This window comes from Neopelma chrysocephalum, unplaced genomic scaffold (genome assembly GCF_003984885.1).
Source record: "Neopelma chrysocephalum unplaced genomic scaffold, ASM398488v2 Primary Assembly neopelma1_22, whole genome shotgun sequence".
NCBI lineage: Eukaryota > Metazoa > Chordata > Aves > Passeriformes > Pipridae > Neopelma > Neopelma chrysocephalum.
In genome coordinates, this window is record NW_020897689.1 from 26,055,217 (window position 1) to 26,078,568 (window position 23,352).

Sequence of the window (23,352 nt, forward strand, 5' to 3'; positions counted from 1 at the left end):
CCTATCCCCCTGCTCCGCCGTGACGCAATTCCTTGTGACGAGCCGCTGCGTGACGTAGTGGGCGGGCGGATTTGAATTTGAGCAGAGGAGGAGGAAGGCGGCGGTGCCGGAGGTAACGGCTGGGACGGGGCTCTCCGCGGTGCGGGCTTTTCCCTCTGAGGGGAGGCGGGAGGGCGGCAGCAACAACAACGCCCCGGGGCCGGTGTCCGTGAGGCGGTGGCGAGTACCGCGCTGGCTGCCCTGGTTGTCTTCGGTACGGTTTAGACGGTCAGGGTGAGCGGGGGAGCTGGGCGCTCCCTCCCCTTTTATTCCCTGCTGGCGTGTTGGCTGCAGCAAATTCTGCTCTTAAATCTCTGCTCAAACTCTGCTCTTCTGGCATCCTGGGTTGTATTAGGAATAGTGTGGCCAGCAGGACTAGAGAAGCGGTTGTTCCTCTGTACTCGGCACCGATGAGGCCGCACCTTTAGTGCTGTGTCCAGTTCTGGGCCCCTCAATTCAGGAAGGACGTTGAGGTGCCGAAGCGAGTCCAGAGACGGGCAACGAAGCTGGTGAAGGGTATGGAGCACAGTTCTGATGAGGAGCGGCTGAGGAAGGTGGGGTTGTTTAGCCAGGAGAAAAGGCGGCTTGCGGGGTCCTTATCCCTCTCTACAACTGCCTGAAAAGAGATCATAGGCAGGTGGGGTCGGGCTCTTGTCCCAGGCAACCAGCGACAGGAGGAGAGGGCACGGCCTCAAGCTGTGCTGAGGGAGATTTAGGTTGAACACCAGGAGGAATTTCTTCACAGACTAGACACTGGAAGGGGTTGCCCAGAGAGGTGGTGGAGTCACCATCCCTAGAGGTGTTCAAAAAAAGACTGGATGTGGCACTTAGTGCTGTGGTCTAGTTGACAGGATGGTCTAGTTGATAGGCTGGACTTGGTGATCTCAAAGGTCTTTTCCAACCTCATTGAGTCTGTGATTTGGGAAACTAGTCACTTGGTGTATTTGTGAAAACAATCTGTCTGCGGTTGGGTCCCTGTTAAAGTGATTGAATAATGCAGCTTCTTCCCCAGAGACAGTGAAGTCATGGATACACTACCATATGAACTGGACCTGAGCTAAACCTCTACCATGGTTTGTGAGCAGTGGAACTAGAAGCGAAATGAAACACAGTTTATGTTGATAATGTGTTTTGGTAATGTTTGTAGTGGAGGTTTTTTTGATTAGTTATAATTCAGTCACTTAAGGCCGTCCCACAAATAAAATAGATCCTCTCTAGAGGGTGAAAGTTGGCAGTTTTTTTCCAGAGTTAGTTCTATTTACTTCAGATTCCCACTTAATGTCACTTTGGGGATGGTGGTATTAATATTCCAGTTAGATTTATATTTTGTGTGTGTAGTCTGAAGAGAGCCATAATATTATTTCAGAATAGGTTTTCCAGTTATTATGCTATGATACTGCAAGATCTTTTGCAAAATGAATAAGCAGGCTCAGAATTAGCAGTTCAGGAGTAGATGAAGGGCTGAAGAACTGGAAACAGTAGTCATGGTAGTGTAGCTGACTGAACTGAAAAATTTCTCAAGCCTTTTTGATTGTGGAACTTGTAGGTTAGAAATGCCCAGATATAAAAAAAGGCAAAATAGTAGGTTTAGAACAAGCACTGACACTTTCATCAATAAAATAATTGATTTAAAAGACTGTGGCTGCTGCTATGTATTTCTGGAGTCTAACATATGTCGTAGGGTAACTGTCGTCAGGTCTTGGTCCGTGGGGGAAGAAAGACGCACGACACACAATGAAGTCACGAGACACAGTAGGGTGATGAGACAGAGATGTCTGCCTGCTCAGCGCAGCAGGCAGCCTTTATTGAGATCGCTAACCTCTACTTTCCCACACACACAACATAAACATATTCTCACAAAGACATCCAGGAATTCAGCACCTGCACATTACCAAACAGCTTCAACCTTGTACTCTTTGCAACTCAAGGCTGTGTCCATGGAAACTATCTAATTAGCTCCACCGTTCCCATGGAACACGGCCTAACTTTTGCAATACCTCAAACTTCTCAAACTTCAATTGTCGGGCTGCAACTTCGCCCCACAAACATAATCACTTTTTTTCTTTTTTTTTAAAGAGAATTCAGTATTTCTGGAAACACTGTTTGATCCAACGTACAGTTCTACTTGCTTATTCTGATCCTTCAGAAAATCATTGTGGAGTTTAAAAAGACAAATACTCTTAGATCCTGGATTTTCTGATACTGAGGGATTGTGATTTACAGTTCAGTCACAATGAGACGAAGCTCAAAGATCGCTAGAAGCAGCGGTCGGCAATCTATGATGGCACTGAGAGTGCAGGACAACAACAAGATGGGTCTTCAAACACCTCAGATGTAAGTGTTGCTGATCATATTGCCAAGAATAGCTACATAAAACTAATTCTGAAGAGATTTACTGTAGTGTATTTGCATGTGTGAGTAGTAACTGGGGAAAAAAATGGAAACAGTGAGAAGAAAGTTCCTTGCAACCAAGGATGTTTGCACAAGTGTTGCAGTTCTGCAAAAAGACTTCCTTTAATCTTTTTGTGTACCTGTGACACATTTCAAATGGTAACATATTTTCTAACATGCTTGTTAAGTGGTGGCTTGGTGCCTCTGTATAGAAAATGTGTGCTCTATAAATCTTCTTGCAGAAGTAGTTTTGATAATGGACAAATAATGCATTAAAATTGGTTGACTTTTCTAAGATGCTGTGCGATAAAGGTGCTTAGGCTTATACGAGTGTGTTTATAGTTCTTGTATGAGCAAAAGGTGAGATGGTAGAAATAGTCACTTGAATCCTCCTCACTATTCCTCAGGATGGACAAAGGTGCCGTTGGGAAGCTGAGCATGAGCAGACCTACATCTGCAACTTCAGAAAGAAAAATAAGCATTTTTGGGAAAAGGTATTGATAACTTTCATTCTCTGCTCTGTAAATTAAAACAATAATGCTCCCACATAATTTTGTCATTTTTTTATCTTGACAGATTTTTCACTATAGGGAATAATTATCTGAGGCCAGGAGACCTTCAGGTCTGCCTTCCTCCACTCTTTAGTCACTAAGCAATAATGCTGTGGAGTAAGAATTGCTTTGGGAGCTGTTTTTTCTCTTGGGAATGATATGCACGACACCTCAATACACTTTCCTGTTCAAGGAAGAATGACATCTCCAGTACACTCTGCCTTGGTTTCTTTTCTCTAAGATACAAACCTTCTAAAATTCTATAATCTTTCTGCTTAGTTCACAATTTTCTGTGTTTGGATGTCTTGCAGGTGTCTTCTTTCATAGGACCCCATTGTTGCAGGGGTCTATTCTTTTTAAATATTTCTTAAATATTTTAGTCTTTATTTTCAGCCACCTACATCATTTTATCTTCATCTTTGGAGTATTTTTTGCTCCAAAAAATTTATTCCTTTCAAAAAAATGAGGAAAATATTCATCTAGGATTCAGTAATCCCTTTGTTATGCATGTGCATTGTGGTTTCCAAGTTGATGATGTTTTTCCAATCATCTTAAATACAGAGACCTTCAGGTATCACTTTGCATAAAAAATGCAAAGGAAACATAAAAATAGCAATTTTAGTGACTTAAACATTAAGAGAGTTTCTCTTTTATATTTATTGTTCTGTATTTACTGTTTATCCTTAGAGCTAGTGTGACTGGAGGGTCACGCAACAGTCAGTACGGTGTGTTCGGTACAGAAAAGATAAAGGATCCCAGGCCACTCCAAGATAAGGCATTCATCCAACAATGTATCAAGCAGCTTTGTGAGGTAACATATTAACTTATTCTGAATGTTTAGTCATAGAATATGCTAATAAAAATACTTACTTCCTTGGTTTCAACTTCAGGTTCTATTTAGTGACTAATATGCCATGTTTCTTTTTTTGTAGTTTCTGGTTGAGAATGGTTATGCCCATAATGTTTCCATGAAATCGCTACAGTCTCCATCAGTTAAGGACTTTTTAAAAATCTTCACTTTTATCTATGGGTTTCTCTGCCCTTCTTATGAACTGCCTGACTCAAAATTTGAAGAGGAAATTCCCAAAATTTTTAAGGAGCTTGGGTAAGATGATTATTTGTTAGTCTGTTGTGCTAAATAGATAAGATTCTGCTTGAGACCTGGGGAGAATGGATAGGCTTCTTTATTCAGATGAGACTCTGAAAGTACAATATTGTGATCATTGTGCTTCACTTTAGCTCTAGGTTTACACTCCGATTTTCAGGATCTACTATGCATTTTATGTTTGAACTTGCAGAACTATAGGCTCTTGGAAGCTTGCTTTGTAATGTAAAATTTAATTGATTATCTTTGTGTAAACCTTTGAAAGACAAACAGAGTTTTCTTTTACAGACCCTTCTGTTCATGCTGTTAGAATCCAAGAACTAAAAATTCCAAAATGCTGGATCCAGTTAATTTAGTTTAAGATGTGTTTTTTCCTGTAATCTCTCTCATTCTGCTTTCAAAGCAGGGTGGGCAAATAACGAAAATAACTGCTGAGGTGAAAAAAACACAGAGTAGCTGAGTGGTTTACTTCTGAATTTGTTCAGTGTTTGGAATCATTAATGCCCCCCAATGCTCTCCAAGAAAGAAATTCCTCTGCCTGTTGATAATGGGGAATTTTCAGTCTCATTAAAAACCACCAATGAAGTGTATTTTATTTCTGTAGATTTGAGTCCGTGATGGTGTCAAAGCACTGAAGGACTCCTTAGATGTAGGTGTAAATCTGTTTCATTCCCTTCTTAATTAAATTAATTAAAACAAAACTTGAATATTAATCTGTAAAATTTGAAACAGCTGACGTAGCTTGAAATCTTGAAACAGATTACATTCTGCTGCACCAAGAGTGTAATCCTGGATACAAAGACTTATTCTGAGAACTCACTGTAAGTTGTCTTTTTTGAGTTCAAGGAGCATCTCGATGATACTCTTAATCATATGGTTTAGTTTTAGGCAGTCCTATGAGGAGCAGGGAGTTCGACTTGATGATCATTATGGGTATCCTTCAAATCAAGACATTCTATGAATTATAAAGTGAGAAACCCATGATAATTTAATGAAATAGTGCTGTAAGAACTCAACTTATTTCCTTTGATGTACAGCGTAAACTACAATTGAGTTTGTTCTTCCTTCTGCGCCTTCATCTACATATAAAAATGTGCTGCTTTGTTTGCAAAATGTGCTGGTTTGTTTTCGTCACAGTTTGCCACAGCTACTAAAAATGTGTTTTCTTTGGCCTTGTAGGTACCCCTTTGCTCTGTCAAAAAGCTCCCTGTACACAGTGGGAGCACCACACACCTGGCCTCAGATAGTGGCAGCTTTGGTTTGGTTAATTGATTGTGTCAAGGTAACATTTGTCTTTCTTAAGCCAAATATTTCCACTTTTTGGCTTGAAATGTTAATTTTAATACAAATCTCATAAATATTTTTTACAAATCTCCTTGTTTGATACTTATGAAAAGAAAACAATAGGCATTCTTACCTGTCATCTGGGAGCTAACCCTTAGCCTTACTTTCTAGTAACTTTTAAACTGAGCTTTTCATGTTATATTTCTTTAAATGTATGTATTAGACAAATTCCTGTATAAAAAAGGGGGGGAAATGCTGGCCTATATACATACCCATTAACTTCTCACATTTTATGTATCATCACTGAAGATTCATATTACCTTCAGTGCATATCTTGTGACATCTACCATTCTCTCCTAAATTTGAAGTCTAATTTTGAATTTTCAATTGTAATTATTCAAATGTCTTGTGATTGTTATACAGAGTGGAGAGTATTGTGCTTGGGTGGGGAGTTTGTTTAGTTTTGGGGGGTTTTGGTGGTGTTGTTTTTTTTTTTTAATAGTGGTAATTCTTCTTGCTGCCAGCTCAGGTCTGAGTAAAATTTGGAATCTGTGACAGAAGTTCACCACTGCTGAATTGGGCATACATGAAAATCCCATCCTTTATGCTGAAAAGACACATTCAGCTTAGCAAGACAACTTGGCAGTGTTGAATGTCCAGTTCCTGCCTCTTCACCTGTGCGTTTAGTCAACTAAACACAGGCTCATTACAACCTGCTTTGCTGAAATCCTAATCCAGTGTTACTCTGCTTCTTATAATGGACATGAAATGAACATGAAAACTAATAGATATTTCCACACTTGCTCTTTGTATGTGCACCTGTGCCTTTCAGTTGTACACTGCCATGAGGGAAAATGCACCATCATTTGAGGAGGGACAGAGCTGGGGAGGAGAGACGGATGATGGAATTGTACATAATAAGGTATAGTAAAAATTAAATTATAACCAGAATTGTTCAGATGAATTTTGCCATATGCTATCACAACGCAATTTAAATGTGACACAACAATTGAAACTGTATTTATAGATTCTGTTCTGTTTTATATTTACAGAGTTCTCTAGGAAGTATTGTAGCCTTACATAAAAGGCTTGATCAACTAGTTTCCTAAGCAGGCATCATGGCCAAGTCTGTTGGTGAAGACTGGGTATTAAACTGAGATGCCTTATTCTCCAAGTAGCTACTCTTTCCATTCTCCTCTGTGGAGAAAGGGAATTATTATGCTGTTTGTTTATTGTTTTAATAAGGTTTCTGGTACGTTTTGTTTTAACACTTGAGTCTCTTGAGATTAACAGCAGTACAGCATAAAGACAGTGATTTAATTATAAATGTAGTGGCTTCTGCCAATATCTACTCAGTTTACTATATAAAATTTGGTTGTAAAGTTTCATTTCTAAGCCACAAAATAGGGTGGCAATGTAAGTCAGGTGCTTAAAAATGCAACAGCTTGCTTTCTTAAATCTACTCAGATTTAACTCAATGTTAACTCACAGCAGGTGTTTGGAAGGGGTTGCATAATGTGCTACAACATTTAATTAGAAAATTGCAAAAATCAAGTTAAATCATAATTTTGGACTAAGATTACAAACCTAACAGTTGACGAGTAAAAATGCTTTTAAACTAAATGTGCACTTCTACAGTGATATGTATAGATATATGTTGATACAAAATTTACAGTACTGATGTAATTGCTTCTGAAAGATCTGTAATTTAACATCTTTAGTGAATTCTCTTTGGGTAACCTTTCTTTATTTCCAGATCAATTCTCTGACATCTGCACATCTGAATTTCAATGGTCATATTTACTGAAGAGGTCTGTTAAACAGACCTACATTTTCCATAAACTAGCCTGAGAGAGTGATATGCTTCAAGATAAAAAAAATTTAAATATTATATCTACTATCCTTGTTAAATATCTCAGAAAAATATAGCAAGTATTTCCAGACCTTTCTTAATGTGAATTACAGATGCCTCCTCCTGCCTGAATATAATCTGTTGGCATTCTGTGTTTAAAGAGAGGAAAAAACTTGAATTTTACAGAAGAACAATCAAAACAGTGAAAGATTTTTTTTGTCTCTTTAAGTCCATCTTACAGCCCTTTGAATTACTGAGATGAAAGCTTTATAAATTTTTTTCAGGTTTTCATGGACTATACTGTGAAGTGCTATGAGCTTTTCATGAAAGGGAGAGATACTTTTGAAGAATTGGATGCAGAAGTGCAGTCAAAATTAAGTAAGTTTTCAAGTTTTAATTATTTGTGTTACTGGTTTCTTTCCCTTAGCATCGGTTTGCTCAGTTTACAAGTGAAAGTAATCTGAGATAAGGGAACCTGAAATTCCCAAGTACTGCTCAATTACTTCAACTTAATTCTCTTTTTTTTAATATACATTGCTGCTGATACAGAGGGGTGGGTCATGATCTGCTGTCAGCTGTACCTGTGTCACCCTGTTGTTTTTAATGGCTTTGTGACAGAAAACCAGTATACAGTTTCTTCAGATGCAAATTCTATGCAGATGACTCTTGTTTCTGTCTGACAAAGTTAACATTTAAAAAAGAATAAAAGAAAAATATTTTTGGAGGAATGCAATCTGATAAGTAAGAAAGTTCAACTTTTGAAAGCTCTGAAAACAGTCTACAAGAGTTCCAAACTCTGTTTTTAGGGTTCCCGTAAGTGATTCAGCATGCTTCATGCATGATTTCATGTTTGTCTTCAGGGATGTAGGAAATTGACTCATTCATTTCACCAGCTACAGAAATACAAACAGAATTTGAGAACCAGGAAGAAAAACATTTCTTACTTTCTGTGCCCTCCTATGAAAAGCCAGACTAAGGACCCTTTGTTGCAAGCTGGAGACATCAGCTGGAGAGGAAACAAGCTAGCAGGTTGTTGCTAGATATTAGCAGGAAAAAATAATCATGCCATTGTTTGGCAAAGACTAAGGGCCAAGTAAGGGAAAAGATGTCTCGAGACAAGGAAGCATGTGGATGAGAAAGGAGTATGCAAGTCAGACTACCTTGAAGCTGGAACAGATAAAGCTTATTTAACAACCTCTATCCTTTCAGTGTGGGTTATATGAGAGTTTGGAAACTCTTACCTCATGGGAGTAACTTTGAGCTCTTTTATGACATGAAGACTGAGAAACTCATTTGTCTTTGTTTGTTTGGGGATTTTTGTTTATTGCCTTTGTAATGAAAGGGGTTTTTTACTGGATTTGTTGGTTGGGGTTTTTTTTTGTTTTTTTGGTTTTTTTAGTGTAAAATAATTGTCCAGATAATGGGTATTTACTGTGCTGAAGTTAAAGCTCAGATTAGGTGGTGATATTCAGTTATATTAATTTATAACCCTACACCCTTTTGCCCTCTCCCCCAGAGGATTTATTTAATATAGATGAATCCCAGATAGAAGGTTTAGCAGCTGACAACAAAAGACTTCAGGAAGAGATTGCAAGACTAGAAAAAGAAAAGGAAAGTGAGCCGGTTAGTAAATTGTCTCTGTCTGTTTACATGCTGGAGTTGAATTTTATATTATTGACCATTACTGTCACTATTAAATGAAGATACTTATGATACATAACAACAAATGGAAAGTTATTTTCAGTGCTTTGAGATTTTAATTAGGTCAGATTATTACAGACTGTATACCATTATAGTACAAGGCATTTTCTGTGGAGTCTTCGGTCACTATTTGTTTGATAATGTGCAGATATTTTCAGGTAAAAAGGTCTTGTATTGACTGAAATATTAATAAGGTACTTGAATCACCTTTTCTTTCTGAATGTCAACATTATCTTTTCCAAATGTGTTGGTATGATGCCTGGGATTCAGTGGTAACAATACATTTTAGGGAAAATATTTTGCTTGAAAACATGGATTCTGCTTTTTGTACAACATGAGTTTAAAAATGGGTTAGTAGCTGTGCAGCTGGCAAACGGAGACTCTTGCCTACTGTGCAAAATGTGCTGTTTGTATTTCCAGCTTTCCTTACCCTAGTTTTACCTGGGTTTTTTGTATTATTATACTTAAGTTGTGAATTATGTGGAGTAAGAACTGTCTCAATGCAGTACCTGATGCAAATCAGAGACTTAAAAGTGAAATGCAAGAATCTCTTCAGGCTTCTTTGTTGTTATTTTAAAGATGCTTAACTTGACTCAGCTGTCACAGAGATAAAAATTTATTAAAGTCCTTTAATTTTATATTTATATCATTGTTCTGACCAGTTACTCTATTGTCTTGTCTGGAAAGTGGAGTAATTATTTTATATTAATCTAACAGTGGTTATTCTTTTCACCCAATCACTAGGATCGCAGAGTAACACTACGAAATGTGAAATCGTCTCTTCAAGCAGATGTCCAGAAATACCAGGCTTATTTGGCTAATCTGGAATCTCATATAGCCATCCTTGATCAAAAAATGGAAAGTGTTACTGACGAAGTTGAGACAGCAAGTAAGAAGGCCTTGGTCACAATTGGGATAGTGAAGCTAGAAATAGTTTTAAAATACTTGTAATTCTCAGCTTTAGGACAGAGTGAGATGATGATGCTACAAATAAACTTTCCAAAATGCATTGCTAATAAAGAGGGTTTTTTTGGGTAATATCTGTTTGTACACTAGAGTAATGAAATATAGATATTATTTACTCATAAAATACAAATGTTAGGTTTAACTACACAGAGTGGTATTTTACATCTGTTTCACAAATGTTTTGTGAATTTAGAATTGGAAGTAGAAGCAATGAAGCAGGAGAATGCCCGGCTCCAGCACATCTTTGACAACCAAAAGTACTCAGTTGCGGACATTGAGAGAATAAATCATGAGAGAAATGAGTTGCAGCAAACCATTAAAAAGCTGACTAAGGAAGTGGAAGCAGAAGAACATCAGCTGTGGAATGAAGAGCTAAAATATGCTAGGAATAAAGAGGCGGTATGTGAAAACCCCACTACACTGAGAGCTGGCTATCAGTTTTCATCATGCAAGCTGAAACTTGGGACTTGAACTATTGTTGACTTCTTTTCTAAATAATCTAACTACAGGCTAAACTGCATCATAAGAGATGTAGCTAGAATATGCACCACTGTCAGCTCTCACTGCTATAGCATTGCAAGCTTTGATGATATCAGCATGACACTGCTTTGATAACACAAGAAGTTTCAGGTTAATGTTACGATTTCGTGGGAAGGAAATAGTGCTTTGAATCAATATCTTTGCATGTGTTTAAGGCCAGGTTAATCCCTTATGTAGAAGTTTTAATATCTTTTAAGGGCCAAATTCAATTCCTACAAACAGAATGAAAAGGTGTAGTCCTGTAAGTGATGGGATTTAAAAGCTTCTGCTTTGCCACATGGAGAACTAGATAAAAAGATTTCAAATATATTTTGCATTTCACAGTGTCAAGCACTTGGTATTAACTTAAATTCCTCATGTGCAAGTATGAAGCACATAAAACTGGAAAAAATATTTAGGTTCTTTAGTGTTTGGATATAAATAGCACTCATTAATTAGAAATTAGAGCATTTAATAAGCTTTGTTTAGAGGTATGCTCAAGTTAGTTTGTTACAAGGATATGTGGCTATGTGGCATTTCCTGTCAAAACCAAAGAGAGAAGGCATGTCAACATGATGACTGAACTTTGGTTTAGTATTATTTTTAAGCATGCTTTTACTTCCCTATCAGCTAGTCCTCAAAAAGCTGAGGCAGGAAAAAATATGGCAGATGAAACCATTCAGTGTCAGCCATACACACTGAGAAACCTTGCTGAGCAAACTGAAAGAATAATAAAACAGCACTTAATCCAGCAAACTGCTGGACTGTCATTACATACTCTTGAATACTGTGGTGTAACATGGAATTGTGTCTGTACATAGCAACTCAGGAACCTGTTTAAAGTACTATATGAATACTTTCTGCAAAGCTTTTCCCTTCTGTCTCATATGATTTTTGCCCTCTTCTCCTCTGAACAGATTGAAATACAACTGGCAGAATATCATAAACTGGCTCGAAAGCTGAAATTAATTCCAGTAAGTGCTGAGAATTCCAAAGGCTTTAACTTCGAGATCCAGTTTAATCCTGAGGAAGGACCAAACTGCCTAGCCAAATACAGAGCCCAGATCAATGTAAGTAGAGCCAACACTGAAGGCTTTTGTTATCGCTCACAAAAAGATGTGTTTCTTTGGAAATGTTGGAAAGGTCTCTCAATCTCACAATGAAACTTCATTGAAAAGCTTCTGTGATGAGTTGCCACAACTACATTGTAGCATATGAAGAAAATTTGGTGTTGGAGAGTACAGCAGCCTAAATAAAAACAGGAGAAAGAAAAGATGTAATGGGGTACACCTTAGTTCAAACTAACAAGTCGCATTAGCCAGATCTTCTTGTATGCATATTACAGGCTCCCCTTATGGAGATCATAAACCAGACAGAGGAAGACATTAGGAAAGCTACTGAACGGAAAATGTCTTCGGAAGATGCTCTTGAACAGGTGTGTTGGTTAGTGAAGATAAAGACTAAGATACCAAACATAATATCTGCTGGTCCCATTTGACCCTTTTGCATGGGTGAAGTATGGTGTGGTGGGCTGTTTTTTGGTTTTGTTGGGTTCGGGTTTGTGCAGTTTGGTTGGTTGGTTGGTTCTTTGGGGTTTTTTTGTTTGGTTGGGTTTTTTGGTGTTTTTGGTCGGTTGGTTGGGGTTTTTTGGTTTTGGGGTTTTTTTTGAGAGCAAGTAAAGAGGGGAAGAAACTGTGAGAAAATTGCTTTAATTATGAGGGAACCCAAAAGTTTTTCTAAGAATTGGGGTCATTTTCCATTGGTTGAAATATTGTGTATTCCCTGCATTGAAGTTTATGCAGTTTATATACATTTGACCATAAACACTGGTAATACTTGTTTTTAATAAGTTGCCCATTGCAGTCTGTTGTGTGGCTTACCATCACTGGCAAATTGTCATCAGGAAGATTTTTAGCAATATTGGGTTCAGGGTGGATTGGAAGAAGGAGAATTTCATTCTTCCTCTCCCTCGGTTTTTATTACTGAACATGATGGTATGGAATATCCTTCTGGCCATCTGGCCTGGCTGTGTGCCTTCCCAACCTCTTGCTTGTCCCTACCATACTCAGTGAGGGGCCCTGGCAGGGATAGAAAGCTTTGGATGGTGTGCAAGCACTATTCAGAAATAGCCAAAACATTGGTGTGTTACCTACGCTGTTTTAGCCCCTTATCCAAATCAAATCGCAATCCAGGCTGCTGTGAAGAAAGTTAATGCAATCCCAACCTGGCCTAGATTAAATATTTTCAGGGCTACCAGGTGTTGTTTGTGATGGCATGGATTTATAGGTTGGAATTCTTTTGAATTGTATTTCCTTGGTTATGTTTTCATTCTAGGTGAATGCAATGGTAGCAGATGCAAAAAGCAGTGTAAAAATGCTGACAGAAGAAGCTGAAAAGCTGGATGAACTTTACCATCAGAAGCTTAAGGTAAAACTTCTTACAGAGTGATGACAATTTATCCTTAATCTTTGTATTTATATATAAGGTTTTGGTTTGCATTTTTGTTTGGACCTCTGCTCTTGCCTTCTTCCATTCCTCTTTCAGGATTTTGTCATTCTTTTCGGAAGTACTTGATTGCTACCTTAAGTGAGTCTGTTTTCACTTTCTTGTAAGAGAATCTGGCATTGTACGTTAGCAGATCCTGTAAATCATGAAGCACTACGTCCAGTAAAAAAAGTGGCAGCAATCATCTCCTGACCTCAGGATATCTCAGAGCATGTGCTTGAAGGAGATTTTAGGACTAACAAAGTCTGCTTTGTCTAATCAATTTGTATATAATGAATACATTTACAGGTTTTAGTAAACATGTTTAATTAGTTTCCTTAAAAACTAAGGAATATATTGATTGACCAAGGAATATATTGATTGATTCCTTCCCCAGCACGGGAACAGTCCTTAATCCCTTTCCTCACTTGCGATTTAACAACTAAGTGGCTGCTTCAATACCTCCCAACTTCTCTGACAGCATGGCTTTGGTGGGGCTGTGGTGCCCTAGCAAAAAATGCTCTGTGAACTAAGTGTTTAGCATATATGCACTTGTAAATCCAAACCCCTGTGCTGTAGCCATGAAACAGAGCTGTTTTACTGCCAATACCTGCTGAGGTGGCTAAAGGCAATTAATTTAGCTTACTGTTTTCAAAAACACTTGAAAGTTAGCTTTTGATCTATGCTGTTGCATATGCTTTTCTCTAAAGGTAAGCTCATAAAATACACAGCCGCAACTGGATGTTTCTAACAAGACAGTCATGTGATTTTTAAAATGCTGTCCATAAGACTTAAGTATTAAAATTATTTTGAGGAATCATGTTTCAGAATCTACCAGAACTGCATCTTGAGTTGATGGCAGAATTTTGTATGGTTTTGTGGATTTAATTGTATTAAATATAGTATCAACATTGTCATTCTTCTTGAAGAGATGATTACTTGGAATTTGTACTCAAATGTGATTTTATTTTTTTAACCTAGAAAGAGTTGCTCATGATGTGCCATTTCTAAATTATTTAGAGTATGTAAATAACACTTTTTGAGATTAACTTTGAAGGGAAGATTGCTGCAACACAGACCTTTAAATATGATTAAAGGAATAAAGAGAAGGTTAGGCTGATTCTGAGAGGAAGATGATACAGAAAATACCTGAAACTTTATGTTTGGGAGGGATGTCTCTGGGGTTTTTTATTTAATTCTGAGCTTGGAGTTACTTTTGTGAATTCTGAATTCAAGCATCAGGATGCAATCAGGTAATATAAAGGAGGAAAAAATTCTAATTATTCCCAAGCTATGCAATTTTTTCCTCTTCTTATTACAGGAATTAGAAGAAGAAGAGCAAAAATGTGCAAATGAACTGGAATTGTTAAAGAAGCATAAACAATTACTTGAGAGTGGTGTCAATGAAGGTCTCAGTGAAGCCACAAATGAATTGCATGATCTCCAACGACAGTAAGACCCATACCTTCAAAGTTTGCCTAGTTTACTTTGGTTTTTACTGATATTCTCTTGAATCCTAACATAAAATTGTTTCAGCTTTTATCCATCTCAGTCTATATTAATTTCACAAGTTAGCAACTAAAGGATGTTTCTCCTCAACGGTATTTTGCTAGAATATTTGTCTGCTCTAACAGAACTCCTGTTTTCCACGTAATTTTTTTCATATATATATATGGTTGTAATAAGGAAATTGGTTTGTTTCCTAAGTTATGTGACAACTAGATTTTATACCTTAAAGTTTGAAAATACTATTCTGACTCTAAGGTACAATGGTTAGCACAATACAGTCCATTCTTCTAAACTGAGTATTAATATACAAATCTAACTTGGTTCAATTTAATAGTAATAGAAAAAAGTGTGGCTAAACATGACAATAAATCAGATTTGATGATTATTTTGTAGTTACAGACATGACTTTCTGAGTATCTATTTTTAGATATCAAGTCGTTGTGCAAACAACAACAGAAGAGAGCAGAAAAGCTGCTGATAACTTGAGTCGTCTTTTAGAAGTGATTGGTACTCATGTAGTATCTGTAGGGGTAAGTAAATTTGTAAATTTTATATTCAGAATCAAATCTCTTAGAGACGTGCAACTGCAGTTAAACACATGGAAATCAGAACTTACTGTTTCCTACCAAGTATTACTTATTTAGCTGCTGCACTGAGTCCGTAGATTCTAGTTAAATTTGACAAAACCTTTGGTATAAATAATCAGCATTGATCATTAAATTTCAGCAGTTACATCCTGTCAGGTTTAACCTGCTTCTGGTAGACGTCTTTCAGAAAAGTTTTTAACTGAAATCACCTAACCTGTGCAATAACTGCTTAAAATGCTTTAGCAGAATCAGAGACCATGATAGACCTAATAAACTTTCTGTAACTCTTTTTTCTAGAAATACCTTGATGAACAGAATATGAAAAATGAGAGAGATTATGAAGAATTCATGTCTGAAGATCTATTGTCAGACTTGAAGAGAATTCTAGACAGTTATAAAAAGAAGGCTGAAAGTCTGTAATTACAAAAAAAAGTGAAGATGAAAATTTTGCATTTCTGAATGGTATGGGGCCTTCTAAAAGGGAGGGTACTTCTGATGTTTAGCAGTGAAACTAGTTTTAAGTTTAAGAAAGTATTTATGAACTTCCTTTGTTTTGAAGATGCGTTGAAGAATTAAAAAAAAAATTTGCATTTTCTTAAAAAAGGCTTTGCTTACACTTCCTACTTACAAAATCTTATATATGCTTACAAACATCTGTGACAGAACAAGTGTGAAACAACTGCATTTTGTTTTTTCTTTACAATCAAATCATTTTCTGGGAATATCAGTACAACAGAAGTAGAGTTAACCTGTTAAAATAACAAGGCAGAGTGGAATTAAGATGGAACCACAAGTGGCAGCACAAATGCAGAGGGTACTGACAACTTGAAATAGTGCTATTCAAAAATAATTAGTGGGTTTTGTAAATGTGCCAGATTGCTAACTGATAAGTTATGCTTTCCCTTCTAGAGTATAATTTGTGCATTTCATAGTATACATGTGCATTTAGGGCACATACATGACCATAATACTTATACAGGAGTCTTGTAAATAGTCTAGGAAAAAAAAGAGTAGTTCAAAAATAAAGTTTTCTCTCTAGGTGGGGAGTCACCCCCTGGAGCCCCGGGTGTGTGATGGCTGCCCGGGCTTGCCTGGAAGCCCCCCCCGCCACCCCGAGCTCCGGGTGCATGGTGGCTGCCTGGGCTTGCTGGGAGTCCCCCCCTGGAGCCCGGATGTGTGGTGGCTGCCCGGGCTTGCCTGGAAACCCCCCCCCCGAGCTCCGGCAGCATCTCTCTCTAGGTGCTTATGATCCCAGATGAAACTGCATTGAACTTGTTGAAGATATATGCCAGAGATAGCTCTAAGCAGGACAACACAGGAATTCTGGCTGTATGTCTTATTAGTTGTTGGTTTGGCTGATGTTACATACATCAAAATGGTCTAAAATGTGTCTGCATTCTGTTTGTTCAACCAGTAGGACAGACTATTTGATTTTTCTTCCCCAGGAAAGTAGCAATAAAATTAGAGTATGGGGACCTCCAGTCCAAAAACATTGAAAAAAATGTATCGGTGGAATGCTGTGTGGAAGTAGTATTCTATAATCTACTCTGAATATAATTTTGTGTTAAGAAAAATAAAAAAATAAACCCCAGCATTCGTGTCTTGGATAGTTTAGTTTATGATGGTATTTTCTAATAAAAATATTTAAATATTTGAGTGTTGTTTTTAGAGTTCAGAGATAAATATAATTGATTCAAATATACAATGATAAAAACAACTTTGCAGTTGTTAAAAAGTTTTTAGCAGCAGATAGATAAAGGAAGCTGCTCCTTAGTTCTATAACTGGGCACAATATTTAAAAGAAACACGGATCCCTAGGATATACGACAAAACTTAATTTGGACCATGTGAACACAGACTGCAAATAAAAACTGAATTGTCTCTAAGTCTAGGCTATTTTTGCAGAATGCATTTTAAATTCAGTTGTCCTTAACATAGCATGAGAATCTTCTGGTTCTGGTATGAGTATTTTGTTTCAGATATTATGATAATGATGGCATTAAGATCCTGATTTCCTGTTCTTTTGTGATACTCTGGAAGTTTAATTTGACAGCTCTAAAAGTGTTCTGGCAGGTGGGTAGATTTACTTCTTTCTTCTGTTGTCCTCTTTTTCCTTTTACCTTTACAAAGTCTTGGGGTTTGGGTTTTTTTCTGGTAACAGCCTAGTCCTTACTGAATCTCAGTTCCTTCTCTTTAGAAACTTTTTGCTTTTGTGATCTTACTAATACTTTTGTTATCTAAAACAATACTCCTCTAATTAAGAAAAACTGTAAACCATACCATACAGAAGGGGTTATGCTCTCACTTGGCTACCTGATATCTGTTTGTCTCTGCTTCTATAACTGACTGATCTTGTGTTTATTAGCTGTCTGCAGGTTCCTTGCCATGTGGAGTAGTCAGTTGACTGAGTAATTGAAAGCAAAATAAATGGCACTTCCAAGGACTAGTATTAACCCAGTGGTAATGGGGTAAAGAACTGAGGTCACAACAACCTTCCTTCATGTACTCGCTAATGTTCTGAAATTAAAGTAGTCTGGGCATTTAAAAAAAAATGCATGTTTGTATGGTTGGCAACATGTTTTTGTTATTGGGCTGAACTATTGGTGTGGACATCAGTTGAGCTAAATTGACTTTAGCACTGTCCCAGGTTCTGTAAAATACTATGTAATATAACATGGGAACATGGGCCAATGTTTACTAGGTAATGTTTTCAGAATTTTAAAATGGGGGGAATTTTTTAATTCTTCTTGAACATGGCTCCTCTGTGATATTGAAAGTAAGGTAGTTATTTTTTGTGTTCTGGAATGTGGCTTTTAAATGTAGACAACAAGCCTTAGAACATAACTACTGCTCTTGCTTTTGCTTTTGTTTCTGTTTTTATCAGAATGTAAAGTCTTAATCAGAATGTACGATGGCACCTGCACATTTCAGTAGTATGAGTCATTTGTAAATTTTTGCTTTTGTATGGATACAGTTGTTTCATTTATTGCAAATGTACCTTTTGTACAGTTTACTTAATGTGTCTTAAGTTTATGTATTTTTATATTCAATAAAATTCTTTAAGCCTGTTCCTATGAAGGATGGATTCTTACTGCAAGTATAGAAATAAGACATAAAAACCCAATTAATTTGACTTTTCTAGTGGAACTAGGTAGTTATCTCAGCAGCAGATACTAATTCCCTGGCTATCCTTGCTGTTAAACATGCATTGTGTAGAGGAAAAACAAAATACAGAAACATCTTATTCCTATAAGTTTCAGAGGAATAAAAATTGTCTTAACTTCTTTTGAAAAAATAGGTGGCTTTTAGAAAACTCTAAGAAGCATAGGGCCAAGCTGCTTCGACAATTATTTATGTGGTATACTTCTGACATTAAACTTCCCAACCAGCCTTTTCCTATTTTAAGCATTAAAGGACTATTTCCTTTATATGACCACTCTTTGATCTGCCTTTTTTTATTTTATTAGCTATTAAAAACCCAAACAAACAAACCCCCAAAACAAACAAAAACAAACAGAACAAAACAACCAAAAACCACTTGACACTGTAGAAGCATGATAGCAACTCTGTCTATAGCTTTGTTCGGAAACTCTCATCACTGTCAAGAATGTGGTAGTTTTGTGGGGGTTTTTTGGAGTACTTCTTGAGCACATCATATAGAATCACTCCTGTTGGAAAGGGCTTCTAAGTTCATTGAGTCCAACCATTAACCCCACACAGCTGAGTCCACCACTAACTCATGTCCCTAAGTGCCACATGGACAACTGCTTCCCTGGGCAGCCAGTTCCAATGCTTGACAACCCTTTCCGTGAAGGAATTTTTCCTAATGGCCAATCTCAGCCTTCCCTGGTGCAACCTGAGTCTGCTAAGGCTTTAAATGTGCAGTGGCTGCTCAGCTCACTTGTATGAGGCTACTTGGACCATTCTCATTGTTTCTGCCAATGTCCAGTAGTGCATGCCTATGCAAGCCTTTAGTTCTGAGCTAGATAACAATATGTTCTCTGGTGTTCTGTGATACTATTACTTTGTCTGCTTTGGCCTTTAATGGGAGTTCTCATCTCTGCTCCAACTTTTGTGGTAGAATTGGAGATTCATGTATGTATTTTTATCTTACTTTTGGAAAGAATACAAAAGAAGACAAGGCCTATAGGTGAATATATTCCCTTTTCACTAATAAGAGGGGGAACTCCCTCAGTTGGAAGCTCTACAGTAAAAAGGAAAGACTGTGGTCTGTCATGCCAAGTGACTATGCAAAGCAATGGAGATTTTGTAAATGAGGGTACTACTTGCGTATGCCTTCTCTACAGATTATTTGGTATGCAGGTATTTTGAGCACTGCAAAGTATCTGAAGAGACTATGTATTAACTTTCCACTCTTCTCTTGAGAGCGCTGTTTTGCTTTAATACTGGAAATCTTAGTGTGTCCTTTAGAGTCAGTTAACCTTCCTCTTTTGGCAGTATTTTAGAACAGGGAATTGACCTGGTTTTTCAATACTTGCTCTCCACATTTTTTTGGCTATGAAAGGTTCCCGGCATGATAAAATTGTGTATTGTCTTTTTCCTTGCAAAGTTCTCCACCATATAGGACTATTGTGTCTTCATTAGGATTTTACTTTTTGGGTGGTATTCATTCCTTTTTAAGGAATGGAAGAAGCACAGAAGACTCACACAGCCCTCAGAGGATGAGGGACTATCAATGCCTTAGCCAATGTCATATCTAAGGGAAGTGCAGTGACATCTTCAGTCCCATATCAGGTGATTGGCAGAGACTGATCAGTCAGCCTGAGGAAACCTTAATTTTACAGGCTTTTCTGGTAGAACTGGATCTGTTTACAGGATTTTTCTAGACATAACAGATGCCACATCTGTTATGCACTACTGCCCTCTGGAGAGTGGACCTTTTGTGCACACTGGTTGTGGGAAGATGGCTGGGGGTAAAAATTAGAGGAAACTGAGAAGTTCTATTCACATCCCAAAAGAAGTTTTAACAGTACAGAAATTATAGGGTAAAATGCAGCTGCTGCACCTTGGATGGAATGCAGTCCATGTGCTCCACTGCACTTTCCCACACAACAGCAAGCATCTGCTAAGGGAGATGGAATGTAGAGTGGAGCGGAGCGGAGACACTGCAGCCAGGCTCTGTGGAAATCCTTGCAGGGAGGGGGACTCCATGGTACTTTGCAGCTGATAACCTGCATACCACCTGTCAATCAAGGGAGATAGGAAAAGATGTCCTGCTGCCGAGCCAGCAACTGTGGCAAAATCTCTCCTCGGATGAACTTGGTTCATTAAAGCCTAATTGTAATATTAATGCACACCTCCATCCCAAAGTTACTCACCTCCAAGGTGCAGCCACCCCCCACTAGGCATGCCCCCTGTATTTTTTTTACTGTATCTTTAAAAGCAGAGAGAATTTTACACCAATCAGCAACAAAGGTATTTATGACTAAAGTCACTCAAGCTCCACCTAAACATAAACAAATAGTATAGAAGTTGAGAATGGGGGAAAACTTAGGGAAGAATCCATCACAACTGCTGGGATCAGTTGATGGGCTGAACCTGTCTTCTCCCCCATAGGGACACCTGTTGGGTAAGAACTGTACAAGCACTGAATACTTTTACTGGGATTAGAGCTTGAGATTACTGCCTTAAATATGTTTTTGCAGTCAGATATTATCACTGGCAATCTTCGATCTGTCACAATTTTGTATTGCTAAAGAGTGTTATTCTGTAACCTGTTAGTGGTGGTCCTTCCCAGGGGCTAGCAGTTGCTGGCAGCAGGTAACACACTTGAATAGTGGGAAGACCCACTGAGGGGTCTCTGTTATGCTGTTGGTGTGTGTCCCTGAATAAGCCAGTCAAATCGCCCTTTGATCCAGCAGGACTGTTCTGTGAAGGGTCCCCATAACAGGACACAGACTGATTGGGCACAAGGGTCTCGGCTTTCCTGGGGCAGTGACAGACAAACACTAAGGGTGGAGTAAAACTCCCCACACTAAGGATCAAGGATATCATAAGGGTCTACCAGTCCCAGTATTTGCCTGAGGTAGACAGGATTACATGTCCATCTACGGGATGATTGCCTGCATTGTCCCTCTACTCCAGAAGTTCTTATCAATAGCTCCGTGTGGTCTCTACAGGGTTTCCCTTGCACCTCATGCATGAGACCACAGTTTTAATTGGTAATGTCTTATATGATCAGCATTTTAGTCTCAAGAACCCTTTGCACAGGGCTAAGATTTAGAAGACATATTGTATGTTATTCCAATTTCACCTCTACAGTCACATTTATCAGTCTGGCAAGACTCCAAAGCAGAAGGAAAGACGGGTCATGATGGAATGTGTCTATATATTTTGAAACAAGCAAGATGAATGTAATTTTGTCTCACTTTTCCTACCAGTATTCAGAATAGTGAATTCCCTTGTATTGGTAGAACCCACTTGGCCCTTTTAAGAACACTGAACACCAGCACAGTCATGTGCTACTATTGGTGTGCCCAGCTGAAAAGAAAGGCTATTCTGCCTGGAAAAGAGCATCTGGAGTTACTAATTCTAATTATCTTAATTAGCAATGGGCCTTACATTACATTTGAAGTGCAGAGAGGACAGAAAACAATGGGCTCTGCTTGACTAGTACTGAATCGTGACTTACTGTCCTCTCACCCTCCCAAGGTTCAGGCCATCAGTTGTAAAGGTCGTAAGGAAAGCTGCAGAGTTGAGTTATGTAAGATAAGAAAGGGAAAACTACAATCAGAGGTTGCACTGTTCAGACAAGTGTAGGTTTTTAAGAGGAAAATCACTAACTTGAAAGATAGAGAATTGTAAGCGTATAAACAAGAAATCAGGGAATGGCAATTCAGCATTAATTATCTTTTCCAGCGACCAGTTGAGTGAATCTTCATAATCTATTCCTTAGGTGTTTTATCAGGAGTGCTGAGAACACAAATGTTTAGCCTAGAAGCTCCTTAAATTCCACCTGTCTTTTGTGTATGCTACAAGAAAAACTCTGATACATGCTTGCAGAATCTCTGCATGGCAAAACACACTCACAGCAAAAATGGATTGGTTACAGTCTCACCATCCCAAAATCTGGAGTATGGGGCAGTGCCATGCAGAGACATTTAAATAACTAAGCCCTCAACTGGTCTTGCCTGGCCTTGCTTGGAGCCCATGGTGCCACTGCTACTGGAGCTGGTGATAAAAGCACTCCTTGATGGTTCAGGAGAAAGGGGCCGGGGAAAGGGAAGGGTTGGAAAACAATGCCAAAAGCCAAGGAAACAGGAACAGTAAAGGGAGGAAGCAGCCTTCCAGAGAAAAAGAAATAGTAATGATGCTCAGCTACAAAAAGCTTGGAAGATACTCAAGTAAGACTACACAGCAGCAATAGCAACTTGAATGGAAAAGCATGGTGTCCTACCCAGGTTGTTGGACCTTTTCTGTGACAATGTATTTATGAAGTTTTCCTATTTCTAACACATCTTACAGGAGAGAATGATGTATTTCCAGTCTTTTAAGAGTGTGGTTGGAGAGACTTCTTCGGACATGATCTTAAAAATCTTTGCAATAAGAACATCAACAGTGTTCTGTTAGAATATTAACGCTTGAAGACATTAATCTCATGCTCCAACAGCCTTTCTGCAAATCAAAAACTGTGTTTTCTCCAAATGTGCATTTGTCAGATATGTTTTTATGTATTTCTTCAAGAATCATTCGTGTTCCTTTGTCTCACAGAGGAAGGAAGTTTTTAAGATTTGGTACATCTTCTTTTCCCAGAAGAGACTTGAGACTGGGACTCACAAGGTGCAGTGGATTGCTATCAATCATATTTGGCTATAATATCTGGATATTTTATTCTAAGGCCAAAATATATGATTTGTATTCTCCTGAAAATAATCTTAATTTTTCTAGTCCTTATTTCCTTTCTATTCATATGAAGAACAAATGGTTTTAAATCTTACTAAATTATTAATTCTCATTACATGAAAACATATTCCATCATTCAGCAAAATGCTCTATGAAAAGTGGGTCTTCCTATCAGTTCTGCACATTTTTAATATAACTCCATATCCTTCCTTCTTTCTTCATGAGATAGACGAGAAGTTCCTGATTATTTTTCCTATTTTTATACTTTTAACTATAATATTTTTTTGTTTGGAAATCCCAGTCATCTCAGGCACACTTTCCACAATTTGTTATACCCTATCATCAGAGTCCTCAGAGCCATTGTTTCCATTGGATTTTAAATGAGCATGTCACATTGTATTTTTTTAATGAAGTACACAATGAACAGTGGGAGTTTACATGAGTTTTACTCACAAAGCCGAGGTGACAGAGTTAATTTGGACTACAGGATGTTGAACTAAT

General features: G+C 37.9%; 1 protein-coding gene across 3 annotated transcripts; it reads left to right on the plus strand.

Annotated features, from left to right (window-relative positions):
* The first annotated feature begins 6 nt into the window (after positions 1 to 6).
* Positions 7 to 18,058, plus strand: NDC80 (NDC80, kinetochore complex component). Of its 3 annotated transcripts, none has more exons than XM_027675759.1 (18): positions 7 to 112; positions 2,116 to 2,373; positions 2,838 to 2,924; positions 3,669 to 3,792; positions 3,914 to 4,086; positions 5,266 to 5,368; positions 6,203 to 6,292; positions 7,507 to 7,600; positions 8,739 to 8,845; positions 9,668 to 9,812; positions 10,083 to 10,288; positions 11,326 to 11,478; positions 11,754 to 11,843; positions 12,743 to 12,835; positions 14,214 to 14,344; positions 14,829 to 14,931; positions 15,286 to 16,027; positions 16,228 to 18,058. In XM_027675759.1, exons 2-17 carry the CDS (start codon positions 2,273 to 2,275, stop codon positions 15,406 to 15,408), a joined length of 1,923 nt encoding a protein of 640 aa, XP_027531560.1. In that variant the 5' UTR covers positions 7 to 112; positions 2,116 to 2,272; the 3' UTR covers positions 15,409 to 16,027; positions 16,228 to 18,058. The 3 variants fall into 3 exon arrangements, with proteins under 3 accessions (XP_027531560.1, XP_027531580.1, XP_027531571.1); XM_027675779.1 differs by having other exon boundaries at positions 26 to 112; positions 2,263 to 2,373; XM_027675770.1 differs by lacking the exon at positions 7 to 112 and adding an exon at positions 190 to 253.
* The last annotated feature ends 5,294 nt before the right edge of the window (positions 18,059 to 23,352 follow it).

Coding starts and splice junctions, on each gene's coding strand:
- NDC80 (XM_027675759.1), top strand. CDS start 2,273: ATGAGACGAAGCTCAAAGATCGCTAGAAGCAGCGGTCGGCAATCTATG. Junction 2,925..3,668: donor ATAAGCATTTTTGGGAAAAG/GTATTGATAACT, acceptor GTTTATCCTTAG/AGCTAGTGTGACTGGAGGGT. Junction 7,601..8,738: donor AGAAGTGCAGTCAAAATTAA/GTAAGTTTTCAA, acceptor CCTCTCCCCCAG/AGGATTTATTTAATATAGAT.